General features: G+C 38.6%; 1 protein-coding gene across 3 annotated transcripts in view; it reads right to left on the reverse strand.

The window, feature by feature from the left end:
- Positions 1 to 6,588: 6,588 nt before the first annotated feature.
- Positions 6,589 to 17,119, reverse strand: part of LOC114657408 (rab GTPase-activating protein 1) — a 211,885-nt gene continuing 201,354 nt past the window's right edge. For all 3 annotated transcript variants that reach the window (XM_051931762.1, XM_028809212.2, XM_028809211.2), the window contains 3 exons: positions 14,510 to 14,581; positions 9,842 to 10,039; positions 6,589 to 8,171 (listed from right to left, as the gene is read on the reverse strand). In XM_051931762.1, coding sequence (XP_051787722.1) covers positions 8,049 to 8,171; positions 9,842 to 10,039; positions 14,510 to 14,581 — 393 coding nt within the window. In that variant the 3' untranslated portion in view covers positions 6,589 to 8,048. The remainder of the gene's footprint in view (positions 8,172 to 9,841; positions 10,040 to 14,509; positions 14,582 to 17,119) is intronic.

Raw genomic sequence — 17,119 nt, forward strand, 5'->3', positions numbered from 1 at the left:
ACGCTGTGCATATTGTATACGGGATGATGATGATGATGCAACTGTCTTTGTGCACATTAATGTTGAAGAAGTAATATTTAACAACTTACTGTATGAGCTTATTTTTTATTTAATTCAACTTCTTTAGGGTGACAGTAATGCCAATAACAGAAGTGCCTTCTTAGTGGTCTACGTTTTGAACACTGACGATGATAAAAGTACACAACATTTAATTATTTTACTATCAATTGTTATTCTAGAAGCACAAACTGACGAGGATAACAAAAGCAAAAAATCACTCTAAAAATACCGAATTAGTGCAAGCGGCCCCAACATGGTGTTTATAAGAAATGCAACAATTTACTTCAAGGCATACTGTAAAAAGTACTGTATATATTAAACAACGATAGTTGCATCAAATATTTGAAATAATAAAATGTGTGCTTTACAGTTGTCACCCTCTGATACAGTCATATGAAAAAGTTTGGGAACCCCTCTTAATTCTTTGGATTTTTGTTTATCATTGGCTGAGCTTTCAAAGTAGCAACTTCCTTTTAATATCTGACATGCCTTATGAAAACAGTAGTATTTCAGCAGTGACATTAAGTTTATTGGATTAACAGAAAATATGCAATATGCATCATAACAAAATTAGACAGGTGCATAAATGTGGGCACACCAACAGAGATATGACATCAATACTATAGCCTTTGATGAGTGTCTGGATTCTGGATGGAGGTATTTTTGGCCATTCTTCATACAAAATCTCTCCAGTTCAGTTAAATTTGATGGCTGCCGAGCATGGACAGCCTGCTTCAAATCATCACATAGATTTTCAATGATATTCAAGTCAGGGGACTGTGATGGTCATTCCAGAACATTGTACTTCTCCCCCTGCATGAATACCTTTGTAGATTTCAAACTGTGTTTTGGGTCATTGTCTTGTTGGAATATCCAACCCCTGCGTAACTTCAACTTTGTGACTGATGCTTGACCATTATCCTGAAGAATTTGTTGATATTGGGGTGAATTCATCTGACCTTCGACTTTAACAAGGGTCCCAGTCCCTGAACTAGCCCCACAGCATGATGGAACCTCCACCAAATTTGACAGTAGGTAGCAGGTGTTTTTCTTGGAGTGTGTTGTTCTTCTTCTGCCATGCAAAGCGCTTTTTGTTATGACCAAATAACTCAATTTTTGTCTCATCAGTCCAAAGCACTTTGTTCCAAAATGAATCTGGCTTGTCTAAATAAGCATTGGCATACAACAAGCAACTCTGTTTGTGGTGCGAGAGCAGAAAGGGCTTCTTTCTCATTACCCTGCCATACAGATGTTCTTTGTGCAAATTGCGCTGAATTGTAGAACGATGTACAGATACATCATTTGCAGCAAGATGTTCTTGCAGGTCTTTGGAGGTGATCTGTGTGTTGTCTGTAACCATTCTCACAATCCTGCTCATATGTCGCTCCTGGATTTTTCTTGGCCTGCCAGACCTGCTGGGTGTAACAGCAACTGTGCCTGTGGCCTTCCATTTCCTGATTGCATTCCTTACAGTTGAAACTGACAGTTTAAACCTCTGAGATAGCTTTTTGTAGCCTTCCCCTAAACCAGGAGACTGAACAATCTTTGTTTTCAGATCTTTTGAGAGTTGCTTTGAGGATCCCATGCTGTCACTCTTCAGAGGAGAGTCAAAGGGAAGCACAACTTGCAATTGACCACCTTAAATACCTTTATATCTCATGATTGGACACCCCTGTCTATGAAGTTCAAGGCTTAATGAGCTAATCCTACCAATTTGGTGATGAAAGTAATCAGTATTGAGCAGTGACAGGCATTCAAATCAGCACAATGACAAGGGGACCCACATTTTTGCACAGCCAGTTTTTCACATTTGATTTAATTTCATACAACTAAATACTGCTTCACTAAAAATCTTTGTTCAGAAAACACCGCAGTACTCAGATGTTCCTAAGGAATGAAAGACATACCACTGTTATCTTTTTTGTTGAAAGTAAATTATTATGCAGGCCAAGGGGGATTCCCATATTTTTTCATATGACTTTAGAGGTCTATAGAGGGGAGACCCCTAAGAAAGGGTCAAAAATTAAAAATAACATCATATTCTTACGCACTGACCTTGAAGTAGTCTAAAATGATAGCCCACATGTTTATGTTTGAAATTCGTCATTTTTAACCTTCTTAGGGTGGCTGTTTGGGGGCCGGGGCCACATATACAGAATCAAAAATACATTAGTGGTCAGCAATCTCGATAATAACATAAAACAATACTCCTCGTGCCTGTATTACCCGTCCCCATTTATTTGAAGGTTTGTTAAAAGGAGTACATGTGACCCCTCGTATCCCTTTAGGGTGTAAACTGCTATTGCGGCGGTGGATGTGACACAAAGAACTTCAAGTCTGCTGGTCGTTTTTTGCTAAAGACTCCTGCTGGTTTACTTTTTATCATAAAGGTGTCATTTCCTGAACTAAATAGAGCCCAAGAGCTGCCTAACAAGTAGGGGTTATCAGGTCTAGAGGGCCAAAAACAGAGAGGAACCCCAAAAAGTGTGACGCCTCAAGACGAGTTAAACGGGGGGAGGCACCTGACAGAAGAACCAAAGTGGGCTCAAGGCGTTCTTAAGTAATTCTTATGACCACAACAACACAAGTCGATGTGTGTGCAGACTACTAAGACGTGCTGCCTGTTAGTAACAGCGAGTAGCCGGATGTTCTACTGCTGGGTGGTAATTCATTAACAGTAAGAAGAAGAAGAAGGACAACGACGCCAAGTGCTGCGCCGCTGCTCTGGACACGTGGTTTTGCATTTTTTTCATTTTAACGTCTTCGTTTTTCTTGAATCTGCAGACAGTGTACTCTCAACGTCTCCTTTCATCCGCTCTGCTCAGGATGGCACTCGCTGCCATGACTAGCACTGGGAATGTGTGTGTTTTTGCCCAGAGGTTCCTTTTCTTTATTTTTAAAGGATTTCTGCCCCCGTGCAGGTGACTGGCATGTTGTAAGCTCACAGGGAGACGTCCTTTCCTAAAGTGATTGACCGTTTTTTCATTTTGGGCTTAATCTGCAGGTGACCAACGCCTTGCTTTGTGTTGTTGTTGTTTGCCCACTCGGTGCACACGGTTGGCACTTCTATTATTATCTTCATCCTAATCTATCTGTGCAGATCCTTGGCACTCTTTTTCCATCAAGAAAATAGAAACATCCTGTAGATGTTTATAATAAACCAGTAACGGCGCACTACATGACAACGTGCAGAACACACTTGACTTATAGTTTCCATCCTCTTTCTCTGTACGTTTGTCATTCTTTTTCTCAGAGGTTGAGGTGCTTGCTCCTTCCTGAGCAGCTCTTCTTCTGTCGGCATCTTTTCACATTAAAACTGATTACGTCCGTGTTTGTGTTGCAATTACTTAGTACGTTTTCTTTCATTTTTCACTTAAGCTGGCACTGAAGTCTTCAATCTGCCTCAAGAATGATTTAAGATATGAAGAGGGAGAGGAAGTGACAGTGAAGGTGGTAGGGATGAGAACGTCACCTGTATGCATGCACCACACTGCCAACCTGCTGCCGAGAGTTGATTCTACAATAAAATAAACTAAAAATAAAAAGAGGAAAAACCTTGGAGGTCAATCATCACCCTGGGAACGGACAGTAGACTTCACGTAGTAGATGTGTACCAAATTTCAGGTCAATCGGTCAAACGGTTTGCAAGCTACAGGTGATTTAAAATCCTGGACAGAGAAACGGACAGCCATGGTAGTGTAATATAGAAGATTTTTCATTATTACTCAATGTCTCTGTTCAGGTTCTTTTAGAGTTCCATGTCAGGTGGCTAAATACACATGTGGCCCACCCCGCCACCCCTTATGTTTCCTGGACTCAACACTAAACATTAAAGGTAAGTAAAGGTCTGCTCGAGACCCAAGGCCAGTTTTAGGCGCAGACGGCACTCAGCCGGCTACACAGGTTTTGTGCACTTTGTAGTTCACAGCATTTGAGCACCGCTACACTCCAGGCCTCGAAAGAGAAGAGTGACACCAGTTACTCGTCACACGTGTCACAGCCAAGACTTCTTCTGGGGTCTCGACATTCAACCAAAATCTATAACAACAAAACCACATCCATAACCCAAACCAAATTACTGATTTAAGAATCACGAGTTGACCTAAACCCGTATGTTTAATGTTAAGAGCAAGTGCAAGTGATCAAGTACCAGTAAAGCTATTTGTAAATAAAAGAATTGTAGAAATCTTGCATTAACAACATATTTAAAATTCTGCAACAGGACAGTGTAAAGTTCAAACTCATCCCTCTTCTGCCTCCATTTAACCAGACAAGTGCTAGTTCTGTTTGGGGATGGCAGCTCATCAAGTTCCACAAATCTTATACTTCAAAAATGGAAACTTTACATTGCCAATGATATTTTACCTCAGATACGCCTAAATATTTGTAGCCGAAGTATTCAAACAGCAGCAGCACAGTCAACATGAATCTGAAGTGCTGCTCCTCTTTGCTTTGCCATTCTTCTTGTCCTCATCTCCTTTTTCCTCTGTCTGTATGCTTTCCTTCTTTTCCTCTACACCTGCACATACATCCTCTCACCAGAGCCCACCAAACTTTACTTACGACTTCACAGCTCCACTCCAATCTTATTCTGCAGATCACAATCGTGATGCTGTGGCCAAACTGAACTACTGCTGCTGCTTTTTCTGGGAGCAGCGAGACATTTTGTCATGAAAATAGCTGACGTGGTTCTTTCTTTTACTCCACACAGGTGAGCTGTCGAATTCTGGCCAAACCACTGACTTGTTTGAATCTCAACGATCCCAGTTTAGTTTGAGATTGTGTAGTTAGGAATATGTGGAGCCATATTAAAATACTTGGATTCTACTTGCCCTGGTACTGTTACTATTGCCGTTATGTCCTGGTGAAACCTTTTACATGTTCATCACTGACTGCACCAAAATTCACAGCACACAAGTCCAAGTCTGGATGCAGAAAGTAAATCTTCAGCGACATGTTGAACTCCATGATATTGTATGTTTGTCAACCAGATGGCTGTCTTTTCGTGTTCTGTGGTCAAGACAATTCTCAACAACATTCTTGAATGCCATCCTTGCAATTACCACCAGCCCAACTAGCAGATCTTCTTTTCATTGATGATGGGTCTGATTTGTGGACCAACAAAAATGCTTTCCTTAATCTTGGTATATTGGAAAAAATCTGGATTTTTTTTTATCAGTCCAAATTTTAAATGAAAACGATGCAAAAATATTTTTGTTGTGTCGACAAGTGGCTCACATGCCACACTTTTCTGTCCTTGCAGAGCGGCCAGTTCTTTTTAATGTAATGAAACTCTCTAGTATCCCATTCACAAATGAAACAGGACAGCAAGCTGCACTCCCAGTGGCAGCGCCACTACTTTAGATCACCACATATGTCCTACCTGTCCTACTGGATGTGCAAGCATGTAATAGGAGAGAAAAATCACAGGAAAACTGAAAGGCGATTTTTGTGATCAAGTAGGCAGAAATCCAAAACATTCACCCACAAATGATCATAAAGTAAAATCTTACTGTAAATCTATGTAGTATTGTGATAATAAACTGCACTTTTACTTACACAATAAAAACTGTATGAAATTCTCTCTGTAAGAGCCAGACATAGAATGTTTACAGTTAATGTTAGAAGTACTTAATTTCAATAACAGAATATCCGTTTCTTGTTACTTAGATTATGGTATAGTCTTTTACCCCCTGCAAGTTAACATGAAATAGAACTTTCTTAGCTGTATCTGTAAAACTGAGCATTAATTAAGCCAGTTTGGAAACAGTCTTACTGCTAGCAGGGACTGTTAGATATGTTTGCAAGTAGCAGACGCCATTTTGATAAGAACATTTGAAAGCACGACTGTATGACCAAACTTAGAGAAGTATGAAACAAGTAAGCCTTAAACAGAACTTTCTTTACACAAGAACACTTTTTCCCCTAGTAATTTTTTTCTCCATTTTTCTGTGAACTATTTGTACTTTACATTTTACTAATACTTTTAAAACAAAGGTATTTTGTTTGTGAAATTATTTGAATACCTGTGAAGCAAACTAAAAGCTGCAGAACTTTGCAGAATTTGACAAATGCAGCCACACAATCAATTTTTCTTACCTATTTTTCCAGCTCTGGTCTTGTTGGAGTCCATTAAGAGGCAGCTCTTGACGCGATGTTGTATTCGTATAGCAGTGTACTGATAACACTGTATAGATGAACTACAAGTCATTATTTTCAAATTCGTGATATTCATATGTTGCCATCTTTCCGACTGTAAAGTTAAAAGTAAACAAACTTAATGCATGCTGCAATGTCATTTTAAATTGTACATTGATAATCTGTCCCCTTGAGAAGTTGGGGGCTTTCAGGTGGGCAGCAGGATGTTTAAATTCCTTGCACCACCTCTGACAAGGACTGAAAGTTAGGGGTGTACAACAGTTTAAGGGATCAGTAGGAAAAAATATTTAAATGATAACAGCTCTCCACCTTTACCACATGTTTTACTGCTATAAAATTAAATGGAATTAATTTTACTGCAAAGCTGTATTTTGTTTCTAATGTTTAATTCAAGGATTTAAAGTTAAATGAAATTAATTCAAAACAACAGTAAATGAAAACATACAAACACCACAATGTGGCATTTTGTGAGATCCCCTTTCACATATAATAAAATGCACAAGACCAGTTTAAATCATGATTTTTTTTTTTTTGTTTTTACAAGTTATATTTGTATGCATGAATAACACACAATACAGTCTTATTACTATGTCCACTCTTTGTAATGCTGAATGAAGATATAACATTTGGCATTAAACAACGAGACAACAGAAAGACATTTAAGACAAAAGCTTTAGCATCAACATGTCGGACCTTTTACATGGTACATTAGGAAACATTAGTACAGTTTTACTGGGGAAAGTAGTAATACAAAATAAACAAACTGAAATGCTCTTCTTCATATATATATAATTATGTATATATATACAGTACACAAGCACAGAAACACCTGGTTTTACCAGTGTTCTCAATGTGCACACTCACACTCACATGCACGCTTGACTTGCTCACACACTTACAACATGACAAAAAGTTTAAAAGAAAATGGACAATTATAAACATGGAGGAATAAGGTGCAAAGACCTCCCTTCTAATGAAACCCCAGAGTGGAGGAAAGCCTCACAGGCTCCTGTGCTGTGCGCACTTTTAGAGGCACAGCCTGGGCTGTATGCACAATGCTGAAGGACGCTAAGGGTGTGACTTGGTTTGACTGACCGAGCATAGGAATCGGGGGCAAAAAAAAGAAGAAAAACAGGGTAAGAAGCAGCTAAGCAAACAATATATTGGAATGGACTATATTTTGAACATAACAGTAAATATTCAACAGTTGTCTTATTCCCTTCAGACACCACATACTGTAGAGTAAAGCTACTGTGGCTATCAGGGAAAAAGATCTGTTATCATTAAGCAGTTATGAAAAGCGGCTGCCCATTCAGTCTGCAGACTGCTTGTTTTTCTGTTTCTTTGTACTTCACTGCTGATTAGCCTACTCACGTGCCAGACATCACTCCAGTGTCAGTCTGTAGAACACCACAAAATGTTACTTATTTCTATGAATGGGGTTCAAGTTGTGTGTAATGAAAAGCAAAATCAGGAGCTTAATCTCGTACCAAAATTGTGATTCTAGCTCTGTGCAAGCAGCCACCAGTAAACCCACTAGAATGGGAGTGTTTTCTGGCTGTTAAAAAACAGAAAGAGTGTAGCACTCTGCTAGCTACACCACCTGTTAGATATTGTATCAGTAGTATAAAGACACATCTTAAGTTAAACTCTTTTTTTTATTTAAGTTACAATTTCAAACATCTCTCTCATTATTGACCTTTAAAAATAAAATAATAGAAGCATGAAGTTCCATATTCTGGTCCTCTCTAGTACATTATCTTAAAAAAGAAAACTGGTCTCAAAGGCAACAGAATACATTGTCTCAAGTCACTGCTGCAGTGGTTTTGTTAGGAGGTCTCCTTTCCCTGGGCACCAGTCACTGTTTTGATCGAGCTTAACGTTCTGTTAAACCAGGTCTTCTTTGCAGCTTGTACTTCAGTTAATGCCAGGCCCAAATGGTGCTCCAAATCCTGAGGAAGGAAAATGGAGTTCAAGAATTAAGAGACAGACAATGTTAAAGGTGATGCTTGTTTACGAGAGGCCACTCTGAAATAAATGTCTACAATATTCTATCAGACACACAAGTTCTGGCAAGAATCAATTTAGAACACGAAATCTCTGTAAACAGCTGATTTCTCCAACATCTACAGTATTCCATAAGGTACACATATTACAGTATTATATAATGTAAATGCAGAACATAACTTGAAATATCAGTTAAAAACACACAAATGTCACCTATAACATACAGAAGGTATAAACATTACAGATGAATATGGGTAACGTTATCAACACCCAAGTTGACATTATGTTACCTTCTCCTTGATCTACTTTGTTGGGCGAGAGGTTTCGACATTATCAGGTTTTAGTCATCAAGACTCTGGAATTGTATTTAAAAGCTGCCTGACTGCTAAACTCCACTGTTAACATCAAAGTTAGCGTGATCAGTATCAAATATTTGCACAACACATGACCAGCTAATTGGTGTCCATCACACAAGATCTAAAAATAAAGATCTCTGTAATGTTAATCTGCTCCTGTTCACAAAACATTTTGATGGTGAAATGTCTGTTGTGGCAGAATGAAAGCACCAGCAAGCCATAGAATTTCATAACAGGTTTTATTTAACAAGAATCAGGCATTTAAATAAGAAATTGGTTACAATTAAACTGGCTGGAGTTTAAGGCCCTGGCTTAGCTGGTCATCTGTTGGCTCATTTCACAATGGGGCTTCATTCAAGGAAAAACAAACAAACAATGAAGCAAATGAAAGGGCAGAATCTTAAAAAAACCAAAGCAATTAAATGAAGGAAAAAGATGTTAATTAGCAGCAAAAACTGGTCACTAAATAAGAAAATGGTTAGAATGAAAACCTGTAGCAACAGAAATGCTCTAGAACCCGGGTTGGGTTATATAGCATCTTCCAAAGATATTAATAACATCACAATTACAAAATAAACTAACAAGTTCCAAGCTGCAGAGACTAAGGGTAATCTTGAGAAATCCCCAACACCTTACCAATGCAAAATTACTACTAATAAAATGCAAAATGGAGATAAAACTACAATATAAAAATTAACCCATTTCTACCTTCCTGAGAAGAGATACTCAAAAAGCAACCTGGGCAAAATATATGTAATCTTCAAGAAAAAATGTGTCTTCATCATAGTTAAGCATATATTGTGGGATAAAGTGCAGGGCACCTTAGAATCAAAATTTAAAGCAGTCTTTCTATGTAATGCATTACAATAAACAAAGTGTGCAAGGAACTTTGAAATTTCCATCAAATGCACATTTAGCTATAGACATTCAGATGTGGAGCTCATCTTTAAAGACTGAAATAAAAAGATCCAACAAATTCTAGGGAAAAGGTAAGCCTGCTTTTAAATAAAAATAAACAAATCAACAGCTAGCAGCACTGCCAGACACCTTAGGCTGTACCTCTGCAAATTCCTTACGGGAAGCTTTTGTGAACATTGCAAGGTGTTTAACGTATAGATGAACACGCTGTGTTAAATACACTAACTTTCACCTGTAAATGCAAAATTAAAACCATACATCAAACATTACCATGGTAGCAATTACTCAATACACGCATGGCTTGAGTTTCTAGATTTCTAAATTATATAAAAGCATTTTACCTGAATTTTGCATTCAGCTTCAACAAGCTGCAGTTTTGTCTGTGCCAGTTCAAGCTCCATTTCCCTTAGTTGGTTTTTCAGTGATTCCTTTTCCTCGTCCATATCCTCTTCTGAGCCTTCCTTTACACTGGTTACCACCTTTAACCTTCCTTCTTTGTTGAAAAGCTCCTTGCACTTTTCACACCCCTCCACCTTTTGCTAAATATAAAAAAGCAAAAAACAAACAACATTCAATAATTTTCTGGACATCTGTCCTTGTTCAAGAGGCTTAATATAAACTAGTTTTGTCTGACAATGCAAAAGAAACTTTACAAGCAGATCCACTACCCTTATCAAATTACCACATAGGATAACGAGAGCTTAATTTTCACTTTTACAATGTTTTACTAAAAAAAAAAAAAACGTGCCAGTTCTTGCAGTGTTAATTTAAAACTTTTGTTTTATTTTACTGCTCAAAGGTAGTGTAATGGTTTATACGGTGCATCCAGAAAGTATTCACAGCGCATCACTTTTTCCATATTTTGTTATGTTACAGCCTTATTCCAAAATGGATTAAATTCATTTTTTTCCTCAGAATTCTGCACAGAACACCCCATAATAACAATGTGAAATAAGTTTACTTGAGGTTTTTGCAAATTTATTAAAAATAAAAAAACTGAGAAATCCCATGTACGTAAGTATTCACAGCCTTTGCTCAATACTTTGTCGATGCACCTTTGGCAGCAATTACAGCCTCAAGTCTTTTTGAATATGATGCTTGGCACACCTATCCTTGGCCAGTTTCGCCCATTCCTCTTTGCAGCACCTCTCAAGCTCCATCAGGTTGGATGGGAAGCGTCGGTGCACAGCCATTTTAAGATCTCTCCAGATATGTTCAATCGGATTCAAGTCTGGGCTCTGGCTGGGCCACTCAAGGACATTCACAGAGTTGTCCTGAAGCCACTCCTTTGATATCTTGGCTGTGTGCTTAGGGTCGTTGTCCTGCTGAAAGGTGAACTGTCGCCCCAGTCTGAGGTCAAGAGCAGGTTTTCATCCAGGATGTCTCTGTACATTGCTGCAGTTATCTTTCCCTTTATCCTAACTAGTCTCCCAGTTCCTGCCGCTGAAACACATCCCCACAGCATGATGCTGCCACCACCATGCTTCACTGTAGGGATGGTATTGGCCTGGTGATGAGCGGTGCCTAGTTTCCTCCAAACGTGACGCCTGGCATTCACACCAAAGAGTTCAATCTTTGTCTCATCAGACCAGAGAATTTTCTTTCTCATGGTCTGAGAGTCCTGCAGGTGCCTTTTGGCAAACTCCAGGCAGGCTGCCATGTGCCTTTTACTAAGGAATGGCTTCCGTTTGGCCACTCTACCATACAGGCCTGATTGGTGTAATCCTTCAAAGATGGTTGTCCTTCTTGAAGGTTCTCCTCTCTCCACAGAGGACTTCTGGAGCTCTGACAGAGTGACCATCGGGTTCTTGGTCACCTCCCTGACTAAGGCCCTTCTCCCCCGATCGCTCAGTTTAGATGGCCGGCCAGCTCTAGGAAGAGTCCTGGTGGTTTCGAACTTCTTCCACTTACGGATGATGGAGGCCACTGAGCTCATTGGGACCTTCAAAGCAGCAGAAATTTTTCTGTAACCTTCCCCAGATTTGTGCCTCGAGACAATCCTGTCTCGGAGGTCTACAGACAATTCCTTTGACTTCATGCTTGGTTTGTGCTCAGACATGAACTGTCAACTGTGGGACCTTATATAGACAGGTGTGTGCCTTTCCAAATCATGTCCAGTCAACTGAATTTACCACAGGTGGACTCCAATGAAGCTGCAGAAACATCTCAAGGATGATCAGGGGAAACAGGATGCACCTGAGCTCAATTTTGAGCTTCATGGCAAAGGCTGTGAATACTTATGTACATGTGCTTTCTCAATTTTTTTTTATTTTTAATAAATTTGCAAAAATCTCAAGTAAACTTTTTTCACATTGTCATTAGGGGGTGTTGTGTGTAGAATTCTGAGGAAAAAAATGAATTTAATCCATTTTGGAATAAGGCTGTAACATAACAAAATGTGGAAAAAGTGATGCGCTGTGAATACTTTCTGGATGCACTGTATTCCTGCCTCACAAATCCAGCATTCTGGGTTTGAACACCTTGCTTGGTTGTTGTCTATGTGGAGTCGGTTTTCCCCATGTCCATGTTGGTTTTCCTCTGGGTACTCCAATTTTCAACCAACATTCCCAATGACGTGCAGGTAAGATTATCTGGCAACTCCAAATTGGCCCCAGTGTGTTAGTGTATGGTTTTACCCTGGGCTGTATTTATGTCCTGACCAGGGCTGTTTCTTGCCTTTTGTGCAATGCTGCTAGGACAAGCTCTGGCCCTCTGATAGATAAGAGATAGATACTTTATTAATCCCCAAGGTGAAATTCACATACTCCAAGCAGCAGCATACTGATAAAAGCAATATTAATTAAAGAGTGATAAAAACACAGTGCAGGTTAAAAAGTGCAAGGTGGAAAGTGCGAGGCATTCTGCGACACAGAATTGAATTTAGTGCATTTAAAAATGTTATATTCTACTATATTTTAGCTTTATCTGACCAAGTATTAGTCAGACTAGCCCACTACACGTTTTTTAAACTTGGAGAATGTTTTGTATGACTCCTATAGTCTATTCTGTCTCTAAACATTTAATGCATTAATAAAGGTGCAATCGCAAAAATTTACAATCAGGTTGGTCCTTTTCTTACACCTTCATATTTAATGGAGCAAGAAAAAAGGTGCACACTGCTGGTGAGAGTCACAAGAACTAAGACTTTTCACAAACAAGAGCTTGTTTGTTTTCACAGTAGTTAAGCAATCTAAATACAGTAATCCCTCGCTATATCGCGCTTCGACTTTCGCGGCTTCACTCTATCGCGGATTTTATATGTAAGCATATCTAAATATATAACGCAGATTTTTCGCTGCTTCGCGGGTTTCTGCGGACAATGGGTCTTTTTACTTCTGGTACTTGCTTCCTCAGTTGGTTTGCCCAGTTGATTTCATACAAGAGATGCTATTGGCGGATGGCTGAGAAGCTACCCAATCAGAGCACACAGTTAAGTTCCTGTGTGCTGCTGATTGGCTCAGCGACGGAGTGCTGCATTAACCAGGAAGTCTCATCTCACTCATTCAGCATTAACGTGCTCCTGCTACTGCTTCAGGGGCCGTGTCCAAGCGCCAACAGAAGATGCAAATGATTGCAGAAAAGGTAAAAGTTTTGGAAATGTTGAAGGAAGGGCACAGCTACACCGCTGCAGGCATCAATGAGTCCACGATGCTTTTTATTTAAAAAGGAGGAAAAGCATATAAGATCTACGGCCGCAGTGTCCTTTAACCAGGGCGCAAAACGAGTTGCAAGTGGACGTGATAAGGCAGTAGTCTGGATGGAATCTGCTTTAGGGATTTGGATTGAAGACTGATGTAAGAAGAATGACGGCGGTGCTACACAGACGCCTGAAGAGGCTCCTTTAGAAGAGCTGTAACGCTATCTTTTGTTGTGCAGTAAAATTAAACTCATCGTTATCGGACAAGTCGTCGTGTCATTGTTGGTGAGTAACCATAATTAATTATCTACGTACAGTACTTATTACATGTACATAGTTTAGTGTCACTGTACACACATTTTACTGTATACAATTTTTCTTGCATTGTATGTATTTATTGCTGGTGGCCTGTCTGTCGTAATGGCTGTAACATATGTGATATCGGAGACGCTCGATATCTTTAAAATAATATTTAGGTTTTACTGTATATAAACTGTGTTTACATACATAATTTCAACGAATCTTACCTAATATCTAAGAGAATACAAAGGGTTTATGCTGTATAATTGTGCTGGAAATGTTTATAATAGTGTGGGAGAGTTTATAAGGGCTTAAAATATATAAATATATATCCTGCGATTGAGGAGGGATTACTGTATCTATCAGTGTCTAAACAGCATGTGTACACCTTGTTTCTACATGCTAAATTACTGAAATCCTCTCGCCTATACCACCTCAAATTGATTGGTTGCATTTCCCCTTCTTAATAAAAAAAAGTTCAACATCATCTAGCTGCCTCAGGTGCAAGATTCAATAAAATATATCAGTTCCATTACAGATTAAGTCAAGTTCAGACATTCATCTGTACAGTAACACAAGGTTTATACACTGTATTTCTGAAAGGTTCTTCACTTGAGCATTTTATCTATCATTTGTCAGCATCACCTGGTAACTGGACTATGTGTAAATGTTTGCTATTAGTTTGTTGTGTGCCACCTTTGTAGATTATTGGGGTACGTTCATTTGTAAATAGTATAGATTACTACACATTTATTTGTGTTTTTAAATAATTGATTTAATATATATGTGGTGCAGTGGTAGAGCTGCTGCCTTGCAGTAAGGAGAACATGGGTTCGTGCCCAGGGTCCTCCCTGCATGGAGTTTGCAAAGCGCTCTGAGTAGTGAAAAAAGTGCTATATAAATGTAAAGAATTCTTATTATTACTTTGGGCTCTAAACTCAGAGCAGTGTGCCTATGTTGTAGGGATGTGTGCCAGACCAGACTAGGTGCTGTCCTGGATTCCCCATTTAAAGTAATTAAAACACTGTTTTTAATAACTTAAATGAGAGTCTCAGGGCCACTACAAACTTACCCGAATTTTTTCTAATTCCCCTTTATTTGCAGTCTGCTGTTTCTCCAGTCTTTCACTAAGCTGAGAGCAGATCTTAATGAATGAAAAATAAGAAGAATGTTATTTCTGAAGAGGAAAAAATACACCAAAATTAATTTTGCTAATTTTCAGTGAAACACCACATAATAAGGAAGAAAAAACAAAAACATGCTCTATATAATGAACTGCAAAATTCACTTGAAAGTTCAAGAGTACGTATTGCATCCCCTCATCCTCTCAACATACAACTGGTGGTTACTGCTACTGTGTTTCACCATCAAAACCCAGTCAGCCTATTAGTAATGGTGGTAGGAAGTTGAAATTCTCAGTACTCATTCTTGGAGAAACTCATGTAGCCACTGGTATTTATGCTGATGATTTTCTTTTTCAGCCAAAAGTGGAAACCTCTGCCATACATCTGCAAGTCTGATTAATTAAAATGTTTCTTCTCAAAGAATCCACAATAAGGAGTAACAAAATATGTGTTTTATTTTTTAAACATATGTAAGATAAATGTTTATAGATTGTAACTGATTTGTTCCATTGCACTCTTAAAAATATTTTAACACTCATTAGGGATACAATTCTTTAGGACTTTATGTTCACATGAATTTTTCCTATTCAGTGTAAAACATTCATATTTCTTGTTCACTACATTTTCATAAAATAAAAATGGGTAAATTATCAACATTCAGAATTCATTATTTGTGGATATCCAAACTGTTTAGAAAAAAAATTTTCTAAGTGGGAGAAAAGTTTATTTATACTAACAGTACAATTAATGCATGGCTAAAAGGCAACAAGAGGATACTGCGTGACAAAAATCACATTCGGTGGAGCTTTTGAGTTTGGTGAAGCTCTGGAACAATGAATACTGGGCACACATTGTTCGTGAACATAACACATACTGTACCTGACAGTGACTGACACCACAACCTCTGATAATGCAGACTTACTTTTAAATCCACCCAAAAATTAAATAATACGAGTCTGTGCACGGTCATTGTTGCCGTGACTGTGATTCTGTCTTTCACATTGACTCTCTTACAGAAACTTAACTGCTGTGTGTGATATATTTTATAAATACTCTTACTGTAAACAAAATGACAAGTGTCTACCTTGATGGTGCAGCTTCACAACATTAAAAAAACACACACACACACACACACACACACACACACACACACACACACACACACAGAGAAAGGCAAAATAAGAACAGTACTGAAATGGAAGATTGGGCATCATTAAAGCAGTAAATTGGCATCATTATTATAGTAGTGTTTCATCTTGAGGACAGAGGAAGAAGTTATACAAAAGCAGGCATTGTCAGAAGGTGCCTCAGTACTGTGATTACAAAGCAAGGTAATGAAACAATTTTGGAACATTTACACGTGCAGAACAAATCATTACATCCAGCAAATATCTCAGATGAAGAAAAAATGATCACATGACTATGTTAGGCAACTGCCAATCTCAGGTGTGTTTGCAAACCTATCTGAGACAGATCCCCATGGCACAAAGTAATGAATTTACTGATACTATCATCTCTACAATGACAGTCTTTAACAAAATCTTTGACAGAGCTGGTAATGCAAGATTCAGGCAGTTAAACACAGTCAATCAAAGTACCTGGCCAAACACATGCATTTCAAGCATATTGTTGGTTCCTAGGAATCTGACCATAAAATAGTTTGTCCAAAGCAAGTTCCACATTAGTTTAATCAACAACCAACATAGGACTCAGCTCATCACTTATACTTGCCCCTCAAACAATCTTGCATGGAACAGAGTAAAACAAGTTAGAAAATGTACACATGGCGTAACATTTGTTCTCCATGGACTGAGTTCGGCTGATTGGTTCTAGAACCTTCTCAATCCATTGGAGGGTAATGAAGGCCTGAGGCTATCCTGCCAGGAACAGGCAAAACTGAAAAAAGGTCTGGGCAGGACTGTAGTCAATTGCAGGGTCCACTCTCACTTACTTGTGCACATGCACACACATCCCCCATATCTATGGACAGTAACAATCTGCAATTGCTAATTAACATAATCTGAATTTCCAAAAAAAACTTTTGCAATTAATTCCTTCTTTGGTTGAGCATGTATGGCCATAGTGATTTTAATGAAATGCAACTTGTAAAGCTATTCAGTTATGACACATGTTAGGGATTAACAGATGTGAAAGTCAAACAACATTACAGTGAGTAACTACAATAGATATCAGGCGAGTGTGACCTGATGGTAAATCACAGGGTGACCAGATTTTCAAAGTTCCAAACTGGGACAATTGTGTAACATGCATGGCTATCTATAACGCCCATCCTTATTTGTTTAATGCCTGGTTTATTTCATCTTCATAAGATAGAGATCAGGGCACAGGAAAAAAAAAAGCACTTTCACATAAAACATATAGGATTTCACTCAGTGCTAGATGTGTAAATAAATAAATGCTGGCACTCTATTTTTGTGTGTTTCTTGCCCCTTCTTGACTGGTTTACAAAGTCTTCAATAATCTCGCTCCATCTTATATTTTGGAATGTCTTTCACCTTACACCCCAAATTGTAACCTTAGATCTTCAAATGAGTGTC

This window comes from Erpetoichthys calabaricus, chromosome 9, assembly GCF_900747795.2.
Source record: "Erpetoichthys calabaricus chromosome 9, fErpCal1.3, whole genome shotgun sequence".
Taxonomy (NCBI): Eukaryota; Metazoa; Chordata; class Cladistia; order Polypteriformes; family Polypteridae; genus Erpetoichthys; species Erpetoichthys calabaricus.